General features: G+C 36.3%; 1 protein-coding gene across 4 annotated transcripts in view; it reads right to left on the reverse strand.

The window, feature by feature from the left end:
- LOC110028068 (protein plastid transcriptionally active 16, chloroplastic) overlaps window positions 1-11366 on the reverse strand; it is a 28615-nt gene extending 17249 nt beyond the window's left edge. For all 4 annotated transcript variants that reach the window (XM_020729772.1, XM_020729771.1, XM_020729770.1 and 1 more), the window contains exons 1-3: window positions 10357-11366; window positions 10168-10236; window positions 5924-5982 (exon numbers count right to left, since the gene is read on the reverse strand). In XM_020729772.1, coding sequence (XP_020585431.1) covers window positions 5924-5982; window positions 10168-10236; window positions 10357-11217 — 989 coding nt within the window. In that variant the 5' untranslated portion in view covers window positions 11218-11366. The remainder of the gene's footprint in view (window positions 1-5923; window positions 5983-10167; window positions 10237-10356) is intronic.
- Window positions 11367-14756: the final 3390 nt, after the last annotated feature.

Raw genomic sequence — 14756 nt, forward strand, 5'->3', positions numbered from 1 at the left:
TGGACACATTATTCTGATTTCATAAATAATATTGCTAATGTCTAGAGGATCTTTATTTATGGCGACCCAAAATTTGTGCTCTACAAAAAACTTAAGGCTAAGCCGCTAAGACAATCTAATTATCCATATCAGACTAGCTCCTTAGAGAGGAACAACAGTTTTCCTCTTTACTAGAGAAGGATCCATTGGATACCTCCAAACTGTCTGAGGCCAAGATCATACAAAAAAATTTCTGCAATGCTTCCGTATGAAAGTGAATGTGCTTACCAATGGGTTAAAACTGCTTAGTTATCTAAAGGAGATTTTTTTTTGTTTATGAGAAGATCAAAGGCAGACTCGATCACAATTTTATTGAGGAGAATCAAATCACTTATCGTACAATAGACGCTCAACACCCACCTCAATTGTCAATACTTTAATCAATCTCCTTGTTGGTTCCATCATCTTTTCTAAGAGCCGAAACATGTTTACAGCCAATTTCACTTATCTGGAAATTAAGAAATGTCTTTTTGACATTGGCAAAAATAAATCCTTCAGTTCAAATAGTCATACCTTTAAATTCTTTTAAAAAATGTTGGAGCTTATCAGTCCACAAGTTGTAATAGTTGTCGACCGTTTTTTTTCACACTAGCAAGCTTTTGAACATGGTCAAACACTCAGCCATCGCTAAGCAGCTCAATGCCAATCGCTATCCCTCTGAAATGTATTCTATAAAATTGTCTCTAAGCATTTGACAAATAGACTCGATGTTATTTCATTGCTTATTCATCCTACCTAGGTTACTTGCCATCACATGAACAAAAAAATAGTTGCAAAGTTTAATAAAAGATAAAATACATAATCACACACTTAAACATATATGCCAAAATTAATGTTCATAAGGCCTTTGACACCATGAATGGATCTTTTCTTCTCCATAGGATGGTTGCTCAAGCTTCCCTAGTAATTTTATTACTTCGATAAAGGCATTGGTTGGAATAAGCTTCGAGTGCTTTTGGGTAGGAAAAGTAGTCAGCAAAAATCAGTGTTCGTTTGGATGACAAATTATTCATTGCTTTTTCACAATTTGCCTATAAAAGCTACTTTTGGTTAAGAAAGTAGCTTTTAACAACCAAAAGAAGAAAGGTATAAGCCACCTCAAATGAAGCCTAAGCAAGTATCCATGTCCCTTTAGGGGTATCAACCAGATTGAAATGATTTTGCAAAAAGGCTCCCTTCATTTCATTCATGATGGACTTATATATAGCCTTACAAGTTACATTTACAGATAAATCCCTATATTTCATCTATTTACAAATATGACCCTACATTAGATATAAATCTCAATATATATCTTTCTTTTCTTATTATTTTATTTTTATTGTTTTTCCTATTCTAGAATTCATGTAAGGGTTATTTATACCCATTTTTAAATCAATAAAAATAATTCTGCATTAACTGAATTTTAACATGATATCATATTCAAATTCCCTACCCTAGCAGCGGGTCTTCCCTCCAGAACCGTCGAACTTCCTTCTTGTTATCCTCTGTGTGGGAAGAGAGGGGTGCTCATCTTAGTATTTGAAACAATGATTTTTTTCTTCTTCACCTAACCATGGACCCCAATCGCCTGTCTAACCCTAGATCCAAGCCACCAGGCTCCTCTACAACAGCCGTCTATCTTACCTGCAGAGCCTCCCATAGTTTTTCCCAGCAGTCATCCCCTCTTGGCTGGTTTTCCCAGCCGCTGGCCTACTCTGCATCCAGTCATCCCTTCCTGGTTTCCCGCAATCCAGCTTCCCTGATATTTTTGTAGGTCCTTACCGCTAGAGGTGCACCCGCTGCCTCCCTGCAGATCCTTCCATTTGTTTTTTTTCCACTTGTTCCCTACAGCAGTCTGGCTTCCTAGTTTTCAGCAGTCCGGCTTCCCTATTTTTCTGCAGTTGTCCAGATTCCAACAGTCCGGCTTCTTGAGTTCCAATTCGCCTACAAATCTCCTTCGTTACTTCCATCGGCCGCCATTAAGTCTCGGAATCCCACCAAATCTCTTTTGACTCAGTTGAAATCATGGCAGATTCCTCCAACTCTGAGCCAACCTTCAGAAGGTGTTCTGGATTCCACCGGAGGGTCGACTCCAACCTCGACAGTAGGGCGACTTCCTCTCTCCTGTGGAAATCATAGTTTTAACCGCTTATCCATCCTACAAGATCTTCTAGCCATTAGGCCTCCCTGTCGACCACTCCCGCTGCTTCACCCACGGAGGAAATGGCAATCGTGATTCCCCTAAAGCGGCGAACAGGAATTGAGCCCTGGAGGTGAGGAGAAGCCTTTGTGGCTCGTGATATTCCGTGTTATGAATATGCAGGATTATGTTGATCGAGAAATAATTCCAAGCGATGGTGTAAATTGTAGCCAAAGAACATGCATAGAGAGCGGTAATTGCATATCGGAGGTGGAATTCATGGTAACTTCGGCCTCAACAATTTGAAGGTGGTGTGCTCTCATCTGCGTTTATGGTTGAACTTCTAGTGGCATCTCCAATATTTTCACCCTTGGAAAAAAGTGAGGCTTCATTCATAAGCCTCGCAGCTCCATCTATTGACGAGAATGCACCTGTATCATAGAAAACTGCTAGGCCTACAACTTTCTACATGTGCATTCCATCTAGAATTGCCCTTGGTTACGTGTATGGTGGAATGGTTGGGAATGGTCTCCTTTGGCGCTCTTGATGCTACCATTTGTTAATGTTGGCTTTGTTATAAAGCCATTGCAACTGAAAGCTTTTCCTTCGTCAAAGCCCGACAAGGGAGAAATCTTGGGTGCGAACGATGCAACAGACCTTTTCCGGTACTTTTTCTTGAGCAACCCTCATCCGGAACCTTGTCTTGCAGCAGCCTCCTCCGGAGCTTTTTCCTAGAGCAGCCCCTCATCTAGAGTTTTTCCTGCAGCAGACTCTCCTCCAATTTTTTTCCTATATCAAAGCCTCCTCCGGAGCTTTTCCTGTAGCAAGTTCTCCGCCGGAATTTTTCTTGCCGCAGGCTCTCCTTTAGAACATTTTACTACATCATGCACTTCTCCGAAACTTTTTCCTGCAACAAACCCTTCTCCAGAAACTTTTCTGCAGTAGACTCTCCTCCAGAGCATGTCCTACAGCAGATTCTCCTCCGGAGCTTTTTCTGCAGCAACGCCGACCTCTGGCGTATTTCCTTCTTCTGCAGGTCATACCCTGCAGTTTTTTCATATTGGTTGTCTATTTCCCTAATTTCCCTACAAATTCCCCTGCAGCATTATCTATAGGAGTCTTCTGCTTACCTACAAACACTACAGGAACTGTAGTCAAAGACAATCACAATTATCTAGTTTCCTGGGAACTCCCCTGCAACATTACCTATAGGAGTCTTCCGTCTACCTATAGACACTGCAGGAACTGCAATCCAAGACAATTACTGTCATCTACTTCCCTGCAAACTCCCTTGCAACATTACCGTAGGATTCTTCAGTCTACCTACAGACACTACATGAACTGCAGTCAACGACAACTACAATTAACTAGAAGTCAGCTTTTCCTGCAAATTGTCAATTTCTCTGCAAACTCTCATACAACATTACTTTTAGAAGTCTTCCACCCATCTACAGACATAGTAAGAGACAATCGCAGTACAGGATGAAGACTTCAAGTTCCACCTCACAGAATCCTCCTCGTTCATTGTTTGATGTTTTCAAATTCAAGTTTAACATAAATTTCAATAATATTTTAACATTAGGGGGAGTGTTAGAAGTTATATTAGGAAATAATTTATTCCTATTAGAAGTTATGAGTATTAGACTTATTTCCTAATATAATTTTATTTGTTTTCCTATTTAGATTTATTTTCTAGAATTAGATTTATTTTCTTTCCTATTTTAGGCTTTCATAATTTATGTTATTTCCTTTATCTCCAAATAATTAATATAGATTGATTAATTTGAGATATTAGGTGATACATCTTTCCTTTCATATTATTTTTTTTTATTGTCTTTCTTATACTATGATTCATGTAAGAGTTATTCATACTCTCTTTCATATCAACGAAATTTTTCGTTTAATTTCACATTATTCTGAATTTCAACATGATATCAGAGCATTTAAACAAACACCAGGGTCTCCTACCGCTTAAAACTTCTAATAAGAATAAATTATTTCTCAATATAACTTCTAACAGTATATAAAAGAACAAAAGTATCGTTCATTATTTAATAAATTAAGATTTTGCACACAATATTGCCAAAACAAAAGGCCAACAACTTAATGAGATAAATCAATTGAAGAATAATTATTCAACATACTTATTCATGAAACTCATAAGTAGAGAAAATGCTTAAGGAATTAACTCTCTCCACTTATCCAAAGACCTCAATACATGTTCTTTTCATGCAAATATATGAACTTCTTTATCATGTGGTATTGTTTATGAATTGAAAATATGGTTATTGGACTTTAAGCATTATTTGAAGAGAAACTTATTTTTCATACATGAGAATGTTTAATCACATGGTCAAAGCACTTGTTGGGTTCCTTTCTTGTTGAGTATTTATCTGTATCATTATCTACATAGAAATTGCTATGACTTTGAAGAACTCGCAGAAATTAAATTTGTAAATAAAAAATGTGTCAGCACCGATCCACAGTATCTTTAACCATCTCATGGACGCCCCAGAGGTTTCTCACTAGGGATCAAGGATTGACAGTCAGGCTAAATCAGTCGATCGACCCATACCGACCAAGCTAGTCCCTTTAACTCGAAGTCAACAAAGCGTAGCCAACCAAGCCAGAAAATAGTCGGATAACAAGCCTATACATGTAAAAAACCAGAAATACTGTAGTACAAACCTCTTCCAAACAAGAACATAAATGTAATATCATCGTTGTACCATCTCCTCAATAAATAATGGAAAAATTTTATGAATAAGACATAATTGATTATTGTTCGTCTCTCTCTCTCTCTCTCTCTAATTACACTCTGTTCATTTGGTGTGAGTGTGAGTGTGATTCACGGCACAGGCAAATTTGGATTCAAAAAGCTGCCACTAGTTTATAAATGAAACTATTTATTAAAGTTTTCCCATACCAAAAAAAATTAATTCAACTACAGAATTACAGTTAAATTCTGAGTTTTTTCTTCAAATGTCCTAAATCATAGGCAATTATATTTCAAACAGCTGATTTTCATAATTGTTTTGAAAAGAATATATATTCCTACTTCACTAATTCTTAACAATTTTGGGTATTTATTTTTAGTTTGACCAATTCTCATTAAAAATGTCTGCAATGCCAACTTTTTTTTTAACAAACAAATGGGTTTTTAAATATCATCTCCGTTTTCATTCAACTCTTAAGATCTACTTTTTCCTAAAATTCTAATTAAACACTCTAATCTTCTCCTGTAGTCCTCATCCTCTGAAATATAAACATAAAAAGAATGATAGAAACCTACATCACCTGAAATATAAACATAAAAAGAATGATAGAAACCTACATCACGACTAATTATACTTCAAGTTGTCTTTTGAAAATAAATAATTTATTAATTAATATAAATGATGCTGAGTATCTCTTTACATATTTTTATTATTTTTTAAATGCTAATAATATACACTTTGTGCACGTGCAAATAAATTGGGATTGCTCATTCTTTAGATGAAAAATTATATATATATAACCAATGTGATAGTATCTAATATAATCCCATAATCCATTTATTCTAAAAAAAATGAAATAGTAAATAATTAATAGGTTTACATGTTTACTTGTAAATATAATAATATCATAATAATAATTATTTCTAAATTTTAATAATTTAGAATTTATTATTTAAATATAAATAACATCCACATGATGCACATGCAATTAAACAAGTAGATAAATATTTCAAAACAATACGATACTATAATATGCAATTTATACCTGAGAAGTTCAACCACTGGTTTTGAAGTAGCTGAAGCATCTGTTGAAACCTCAATAACCTAAAATTGAGGAGGAGAAAGAATTTCACAAAGTGTCATGGTTAAAATAATAAGTTCAAAGAAAGTTTATGAGCACTTAAAGCTAATGAAGTAACGAATTATGATTCAAGTGTCACCTCAAATATATGAATTCATTGATATATACCAAATCTTCAATATCGTCAGGTTTAACATAACCTCTAACTCTTATTTATATGACTTGTAATCAACTCTCTATTTTAAGTTTTAACCCTTCATAAGTGAGTTAATCTAACCCTGAACCTAATTATAAGCATGACTTGGAGATAAGCTCAAACTGATTTACTAAGTTAAATCAATAATCAGATTTAAGCAACTTCTAAATGGAAACATGATTGACCAGCACCAATTTAAAAAACAGGAGAAACGTAGGCCATAGAAGCTTTGGTAACAAATGAAACATTTTAATGAACCACAAAAAAGTGGGTACAGCATTAGATTCATAAATAGTTAAAATAATAGCAATATGTTTACCTTTGGAAGTGTACTTTATAGGGGCGTCATGTAAGCCTACAATATGACTTTGAAACTGAAAGGTAATCAAAAACTTCTATCACTTGATGATAGTTCTTTCTTGCCTAAGTTTCATGCCCTAAAGAATATGATCCGTATGGATGGGAGGTCCTTTATTTTTATTTGGAAATCTTTCATCATTAAAAATAATCTCCCAAGTTTTGCTAGTAAGAGAGAGTTTTTGCCCATTTCTCTTTGGATTAAAACCATAAATCTACATTTATGTTATTGGTCTCAAAGATCGCTAGTAATGTGTGTATCCCGCTCTCTATCAATGCTCTCAAGACAAACATAATTCGTCGTACTTTTATGAGAATGAGTTGATGAATCTATAGTTTGCAACTCCTGAAATAAATTGGCATCAGCCTGGGTGTGTGAAGACTCAACAAATAAAGTTGTCCATGAGTAGAAGCTAACCCTGTGTTCTAGTTGGAGCCTCTTGCTCACTCTTTTGCTTATTATCCTACAAGAAGCAGAAGAGCTAGTCACAGTTGGAAAACTATTTCAGTGCTACCTTCTACCGACATCTAACCTCGCCAGCTATTTACTCACCCAAACCAATGTCACCAAATCCTTCAAGATCCCCATCCCGGCATCAGTACCCGAAAAAAACTGCTCCTAACCTTAACTCTACTGAGGCATCAAATTCCAAACCAATGGAGGTATTCTGTATTACTCTCAACACAACAACTACAGACACTACTGAAAACAACACATTCATTCCCCCTGAACTCACAGTTAAACCCAATAGCAACAAATTGGGTCAAGCCAATTCACCACTACCAAAAAAAATTGATCCTGCCATGTTCTTCCCTTCATTAGCTTCTAGGAATGTCAGAGGTTTTTACGATTTGGATCAATATCTCAGCTACAGAGATCACGTCCACTCATAAAACCTTGATATTCGTGTACTTGAAGCCAAAATCAAAGCCTCTCTTGTTAATGACCCTTGGTTTGTCAATTGCCACCAAGTTTGGTTGTGAAAGCAACTATGACAACTTTGAACTCTTCCGCTAGTCATATCTCAATAAAATGGAATACTTCTACAATTTCATTTTCTCCTTAACTTGCGGAGGAGTAGATCATTCAAGGCATTGTGCGATGCGGCACCTCTACTGCTCTGCACTTGTCTGTTATTTATGCTGCTAAACTTCAAGCAGATAGAACCCTACTTTATAATTCTCTCAAAAACATTGCTAACCTTTCTAGTTCCTATAATTTTTCAGGAGATTTCAATCGTTGCAAATTCAATCATAAAAATGCTCGAGGAAACAAATATCACAAACAATAAAATTTGGGAGTTCAACTCATTTATTTTTTAGTCTTCTCTAAGAGTTCTTTCCTATTTAGGTTACACCTTGTTTAGCAATAGGATTAAACCTATTATAATAAAGTTGGATTGTGTGATGGTCAACCACAAATTAGATTGAGTCATTACCCCTTATCTTCTACAAAGTTATGCCTCCTTATGCTCTAATCATTTTTCAATCATCATCCTAACAACACTTCCATTTGCTGCAACTCATAGATTTGTATTTAAAAAATTTTAGACCTTACATCATTCCTTCAAGACTATTCCTGCTCAAGCATGGGATCATTACTTTGATGAATGAACCAGTCTTTATAGTTTATCAAACGCCCAAATGCCTTGGGCAATCTCTAGGAGCTAAATGTTAGTACTCTGTGAATCACATTTCTAATTCTAATAGTATTTCTGACTCTAGTGCTACAATAAAAGAAGATCAATAAAGAAATATTTTTTTTTAATTCTCAGCCTCAAGAAGCTCTCCTCAATTATCATGTTTATGATATTAATGTAAATTATGTGCACTACAAAGCTTGCATTATTCATGGATTATTCAAAAAACCAAGGCTAAGTTTTTTTTCTCGGGAAGAAAATGGCCACCACATTTTATACGGGAAAGTTAATCAAAGGAGAAGCATCAACATCGTAAAGGAGCTCTCCACTGATTTTGTAAGTTTTACCTCATAAACTGTTATTACTAATGCTAATATCTAACACTTCAAAAATCTATTTAACAAACATTTTTCATCTCACAAACTCCTTCTCACCATGTATTTTCAAGTCCATCATCACTTCTTATTGAAGTTTTGGATCTTATCTCTAATAAGTAAATTAAACGAGTGGCCTTCTATGTATTGAGGATTTTGCTCCTAATCCTACTGGAAATACCTTTGAATTTTATGCTTGCCCTCAAGATTTGGGAGAAATAAGGTTTGTTCGAAGGTTAAACACTTCTTACATCAAAAAAAGCTATCCAAGAAAGTAAAGGCCACTACTATCAAACATATTCTCAAGCTTCCCCAAGCCTGCAACATATCTAACTTTAGGTTAGTCTCACTATGTAACTAACACTCTTCATAAGTATTCAGCCATCAAAGACAGGTAAACATTTTATACTAAACTTGACATTCAAAAAGCTTTTAACATTGTCAAAAGAGGATTTATTTTGAAATGAATGCACCTCAAAGGTTCTTTTTGCATTTCTTTGATTGGATCAAGGTATGATGGTATGATTTGCACCACTCTACCTGTCTAATGGTGACGTGGAATAGTTTTTCTCCTCTTATTCTAAGTTAAAGCAAAGTTGCCACTTATATTTTCATTCGTGTGCTATGGATTGTCAATCCAATCTTCTTGAAGACAAAATTGCTTCAAGTGACTACCTTAGGATTATCATTGATCAGATCACATTTTCTCACCTTTGTATGCAATAACTTCTTAATTTTTGGAGATGCCAACACTAGCAATCTCAATTTCTTATAGATTATCCATGATATCAATCAACCAAAGAGATCTCTTTGTTTCTCTAAAAGGGTCAATGAGAAACAAGTTTTTAGTGACAGAATTGTCATTCCTCTATCCCGTATGAAACTCAAACATTCAGGCATCCATATATAATTCAGCAAACTCTTTCTCACTAATTTCCAACCTCTCCTACAAAAAGTTTCCTCACTTTTAGATGGTTTGGAGGTTTTGTCATTTGTTGGCAAATTTTAACAACTGAAATTTATTATTTGGAATATTTTCTTATTGGGCTTGTAAGTATTATAGATATTTACTCACTTGACCATTTAACCTTCAAGCACTGTTTTGAGTCCTTTGAAGCTTCTAGGCTTTTACTCAATTATTTTTGATAGATCTTTTGTTTTGGTAAAGCTGCATTTTCAATTGTAAATTCTTGTAGCTCCTTTCATATGTCTCTACACTGTGCACTTAATCAATTTATTAAGTTGGGCTCAGTTTTCCCTCATCCCCAAATAAATTCTATGTAATCTTTTATTTATTCCTATATCTAAAAGTGATGTGTTTATGGAGGCACTTTGTTTGATTTTTTCGCATAGATGATGACAACAATCAAGAAAATACTATTTCAATTTTCAAGTAGGATTTGTTTGGGGAGTATAGCATCACCCTTAAATCATTATCCTGTGATTATAATGTGAAACTAACCAACCAAAGTAAAATTTTGAAATAATGGAGGGCTTCATATACTACCACGAGCTATAGTACAAACAGTGCTTATAAATTATGACAGATTATTAGATGCAAGACATATCGCTCTTACAGAATGGCTAGAAGTCTTAAAGGTGACTCAACTTCAATAGAAATTGCACAAGAATCATCTGCACCTTATTTTCCGCAACTGAAGCATTGGAGAAAACATCCGCCACCAACTTTGCAATCTGGGACTTGGACACCTGTAAGACAGGTACGGGATCTTAAAGATAGAAATAACAGAAACTACAAATTTTTTTATTTACAAATAATTGCCCTGCGACTATTCTGGTAGATTTGTTCAATGTAAAGATAATGGATACCTTGGAATTATAAAGCGTGGTCGTCCCATCTGAGCTGCTGCCCTCCTTACCGACTACAAGAGCAAAAGAACTCTCTGGTGCGTAATCTTCCGTGAGCCTGGCCTTGACGAACGTATAAGCAACGACATCAGTCTCCACCAGCTTGGCAAGCAACCCGGCCATCGTCAGAGGCATCGGAGCGCCCACAAAAAGGTTGGAAAAAAAAGAGGTAATTCCGTCGAACACGTTGTAGGTGGACTGCCCGGACCCCGGACCACCAACCTGCGAGTCATAAACAACAGCCAGATGCCCTACGCCAGCAAGCCCCGCGGCTCGAACAACAGTAAAGGCATCATCAGCGGTGACAACACTGGCAGGTCCATTCTCTCCCGATCCGACCGTGACGACCGCCTTCGTGGCCAGGCCGATGGCCTTAGCGATCGACTCCGGGTCTGCGAAAGACGACTCCACTGCATTAAGCCGCCTGGATTCCTCCGGTGAGATGGTTTTATAAGCAGCGGCGAGGCGGGCGAGGTCTTGAGCAGATGCAATATCTGGCACCCCGGCGCGGACAGAGAAGCCCCTGCGGAGGAGGGTGAGGACAATGCGAGCACCGGTTTGGCCGGTGGCCCCGGCGACGAAGACGGTGTTGGGGTCCTTGCGGAGGCGGGTGGAGAAGAGAGATGTGGATTTGGGGTCGGGTAATTTAGGTAGGTCGAAGAAGAAGAAGCGGCTGGGTTTGTTGGTCTCGGGGGAAGTGAAGTTTGGTTTTCTGCAGAAGATGGTGGTGGGAGGCTTTTGATGGAGACGGAGACCGAGCTTGGGGTGAGGGGGAGTGATGAGGCGGCTGAAGCTGTACTGGGAAGTGAGCGCCGGAGCCATAGGTGGGCGGCGGCTGGATCTATCAGGAATCGGGAATGTAGAACAAGTGTGGATTTGCGGGGAAGATTATTGAAGGGAGCCACATATCCGGTACGGAGAGCTTGGCGCCACAAAATCTCCTATGAAGATAATAGAGGCATTAAATGGGGGTGTTATATATTCTCACATGTATAATAGTTCTGCATAATATCTTGGCTAGTTCTTTGGATTTATTAACGTGAGTAGGATTTTAAATAGAAGGAAGCCTTATAAGATTTGCCTCAATTTTAAGGACCATAAGCATGAGCTTATTAACGGTGATGGCATTCAGCATGATTTAAATTCACTTATTATATGTAAGACTATTTTTTACTATTCACTACTCTTGTCAGAAAACTAGTATTATCGCCACTATTCATTGTACTTAGGAAATCAAAGATTCTATAGATCATATAGTTTTCTTATGTAAACGTATATCAAAAAAATATTGAAGTCAACTTAAAATATGGAAACATGTGATTTCATGAAGTTACAACAAAATTCTAAAAATTATATCAACTAGCACAAAATATTTGGATAAAAACACTTCAACTTTATATAACATTTGAAATGGATTCATCTCATCTATAAATTGCTTAATATCCTAACAAAAATAATTGCTCATTTCCTAAGGCGCAAAATGGAATGAGTTTTATATGGATTGAGCATGTCTCCACTAAAAAAATTAAAAGACTGACAAGATTGTTGCCAAGATAACTCCTACTTATGTAGGTGGGGTTTTAATGGAAGAAAAGCTTCAACAATAGACATTAAAGATGAAATATTCGATTCTCCAATGATAGTTGTTAGAGTTAAGACTTTTCCAAATAGAAATCCAAGTAGAGAGTTCAGCACTTCGAAGTCTTCCTTTATAGCAAAGAGCAACAAATTCTTTGAAGCCTTAGAGTTCAATGATACTCAGAGCAAGGCCTTAGCATTGGAGCTTATCCTTAACTTCAAATGAAGGTTATAGGTAACACCTCACCTTTGCATAGGCCAACTTAACCGAAAAATTAGGATGAATCTTCTAAAGTTTCACATTTAAAGAGTGAGTCAGTTGATATTGGTGGAGAGCAAGAATCCAAGGAAGTCATAGTTGAGAGTGAGATTATCAATGAGGATAATCTTTCAAGGAGTATCACCCCGAATAATAAAGCTAAAGTTACCAATGAAGTTGATTGTGTTGGTGATGCTGTTGATGAACAATGATTTAGAGACGAAGTGGGAGGTCATCTTTCATATTGGAGTGTTCCCAGCTCCCATTGAGAAGATAGGAGAACCCAAGGTGATATTTGTTTAAATCCAAGTCACCTTAAAGGAGTTGGGGATAATAATCCTTGAATGCATGAATGAAGCCCTTTTTATCCAAATAAAGTATTGAAAATGAGATCAAGAAATTTTGAAGACAATGTGGATGACCTTCTCTTATAAGTGAACTGGTAGGTGATAAACGGCTACGATTCTCGTTTTTAAAAAATCTTCATACTCAGCCCTCCGTACTCAGTCATTGGTACTCAGCCTTCGTAACTCAAGCTTCAGCACTCGGGCCTTTATACTCATTGGACCTTCGTCTGAACGTCTGGCTCTTTGGATTCATTTATCTTTTTCATCATCTTTTTGTGTGTTTATGTTGGGGCAAGAAATGCTGAAAGCTATTCGTGCATTGCTGATATGAGTAGCTCCACGCTTCAAATTGTATAGTTACAACATTTTTTTTTTTTTTGCAATTTACTAATGCTTTAGGATCCAATTAATGATGGTACAAACAAAATCTATAATTTAAATCTTTTTTTTCTTAAAAAGATAAAATCTATAAAATGCTACTCATATATTATTTAGCTACCATACACCTTAAAAGATAGAACTTGTTGTCCTCTTGATTTCAGGAGCTCAAACCATCCGTATCTCATGATCAAGGATGTGATTAAGTTTTTTTTTTATATATTTTCTTAATTATCACGTTAAAAAAATATAAATGTTAAAGCAAGAATGAAATAACCTGCCATAGATATCCTCATGGGAGTGGAATCAGAGCCGTTGAGCTAAGATTTGACTATTAAAGCGAATAAATGCAAATATATCATTATTTTTATGCAGCTTTTAAGTTAGGAAAAGAATGTGGGGAGTTTCAAATTGAATTCACGGGTCAGACTTGGGCCAACCCAAAATAGATTGACCCACTATTAGATAGATTAGAAAGTCCAACCTAAATAAGACCTGTATTCAACCCATCAACCCGAATCTGATTAGTGTAACCCATTTAACATAAAGGGTAAAAACTATTCTGGTTAAAATCGAGTCGATCTCGGGTTAAATTTGGGTCGAAGGGCCAACTTCAAGTCAATTTAAATTTGATGGGTCGGTGTTTTGGGTGTTTTTTCGGTTGACGTGTTAGAAAAATTAAAACACATTATTTTTTTTTTTGATATAAACCTGACCCAAATTTTATTTAGGTCAACCCAGATCTGAATTGTTAAAGTAAGAATCGAGCCGAGTTGACGTGACAGATTAATTTTTGAGAGCCCTAGACTTTGCCGTCCTTTGAGATTTAAAATGACTCCACATGACATTCCAGATTTGATATTTATAAATTAATTGTTTTTTGTAGTTTATTTGAACTACTAAATTGATGTATTTATGAAAATATATGAGTCGGGGTTTTATCATGAACCTTGATAATGGCGTGAGAATTTGAAATTTGATGAGCTGCAAATTTGTAAATTGCAAAATTCGAGTGGCCTGTATGCAATTGCCCCTTTATTAAAACGATGACGCTTCCGTGTGGAGACGGGCATTTCTTTTGCTGTATTCTATTTCTTTAAGTTAAAATATTTCAAAAACTTGTTTCGGTTTTGGCTTGCAGAAACTGTTTTGACGCATTCAATATTAATCTGTAATAATAAAAATACTTAATACATTCTTATGATTGTGTTCATATGACATAGTGAAATATTTTTTTGAACTTACGTCAGTTCTGATCCTGAGGAGATAAAGAAAGAAAATAAGGTGAAGGAGAACTCACCGATAGAAGATCATGATGCTCACTTGATCGAATATAACAAAGCTAAAGGCTGACAGAGGGAGAAGAACAAAAGGATGACTGATCAAATAAAATTTGAACTAAACAAACTAAAGCAAAACAAATAAACATTTGAGCTAATCCCTGCTGGAAAGCTGTCCAAAGACAACAACCTACCTTCCAATAGATTCTACTCGAAGAAAGACCTGACTCTTTAATATCACCAGTAGTCTCGCAGACGCCGCCAAGGTTTCTCATTAGGGACGAAGAATTGACAATGTAGCAGAGACCTAAAGTCATCCCACAGGCTTTTCTCGTTTAGGAAAGAGCTGTCTATCAGGTTACTGTGATTTACCCTCTACACGATAACATAATTTCACTCATTCGACAGGAGCTTCTCATCCAACGATCGAGCATCGACAGTCAGACTAGATTAATCAATTAACAAAACTTAGACAATCAAGTCAGCCCTGTTGACCCTAAGCTGACTAACAACGCCAAC

The sequence above is a fragment of the Phalaenopsis equestris genome, unplaced genomic scaffold (assembly GCF_001263595.1).
Source record: "Phalaenopsis equestris unplaced genomic scaffold, ASM126359v1 Scaffold000488, whole genome shotgun sequence".
Taxonomy (NCBI): domain Eukaryota; kingdom Viridiplantae; phylum Streptophyta; class Magnoliopsida; order Asparagales; family Orchidaceae; genus Phalaenopsis; species Phalaenopsis equestris.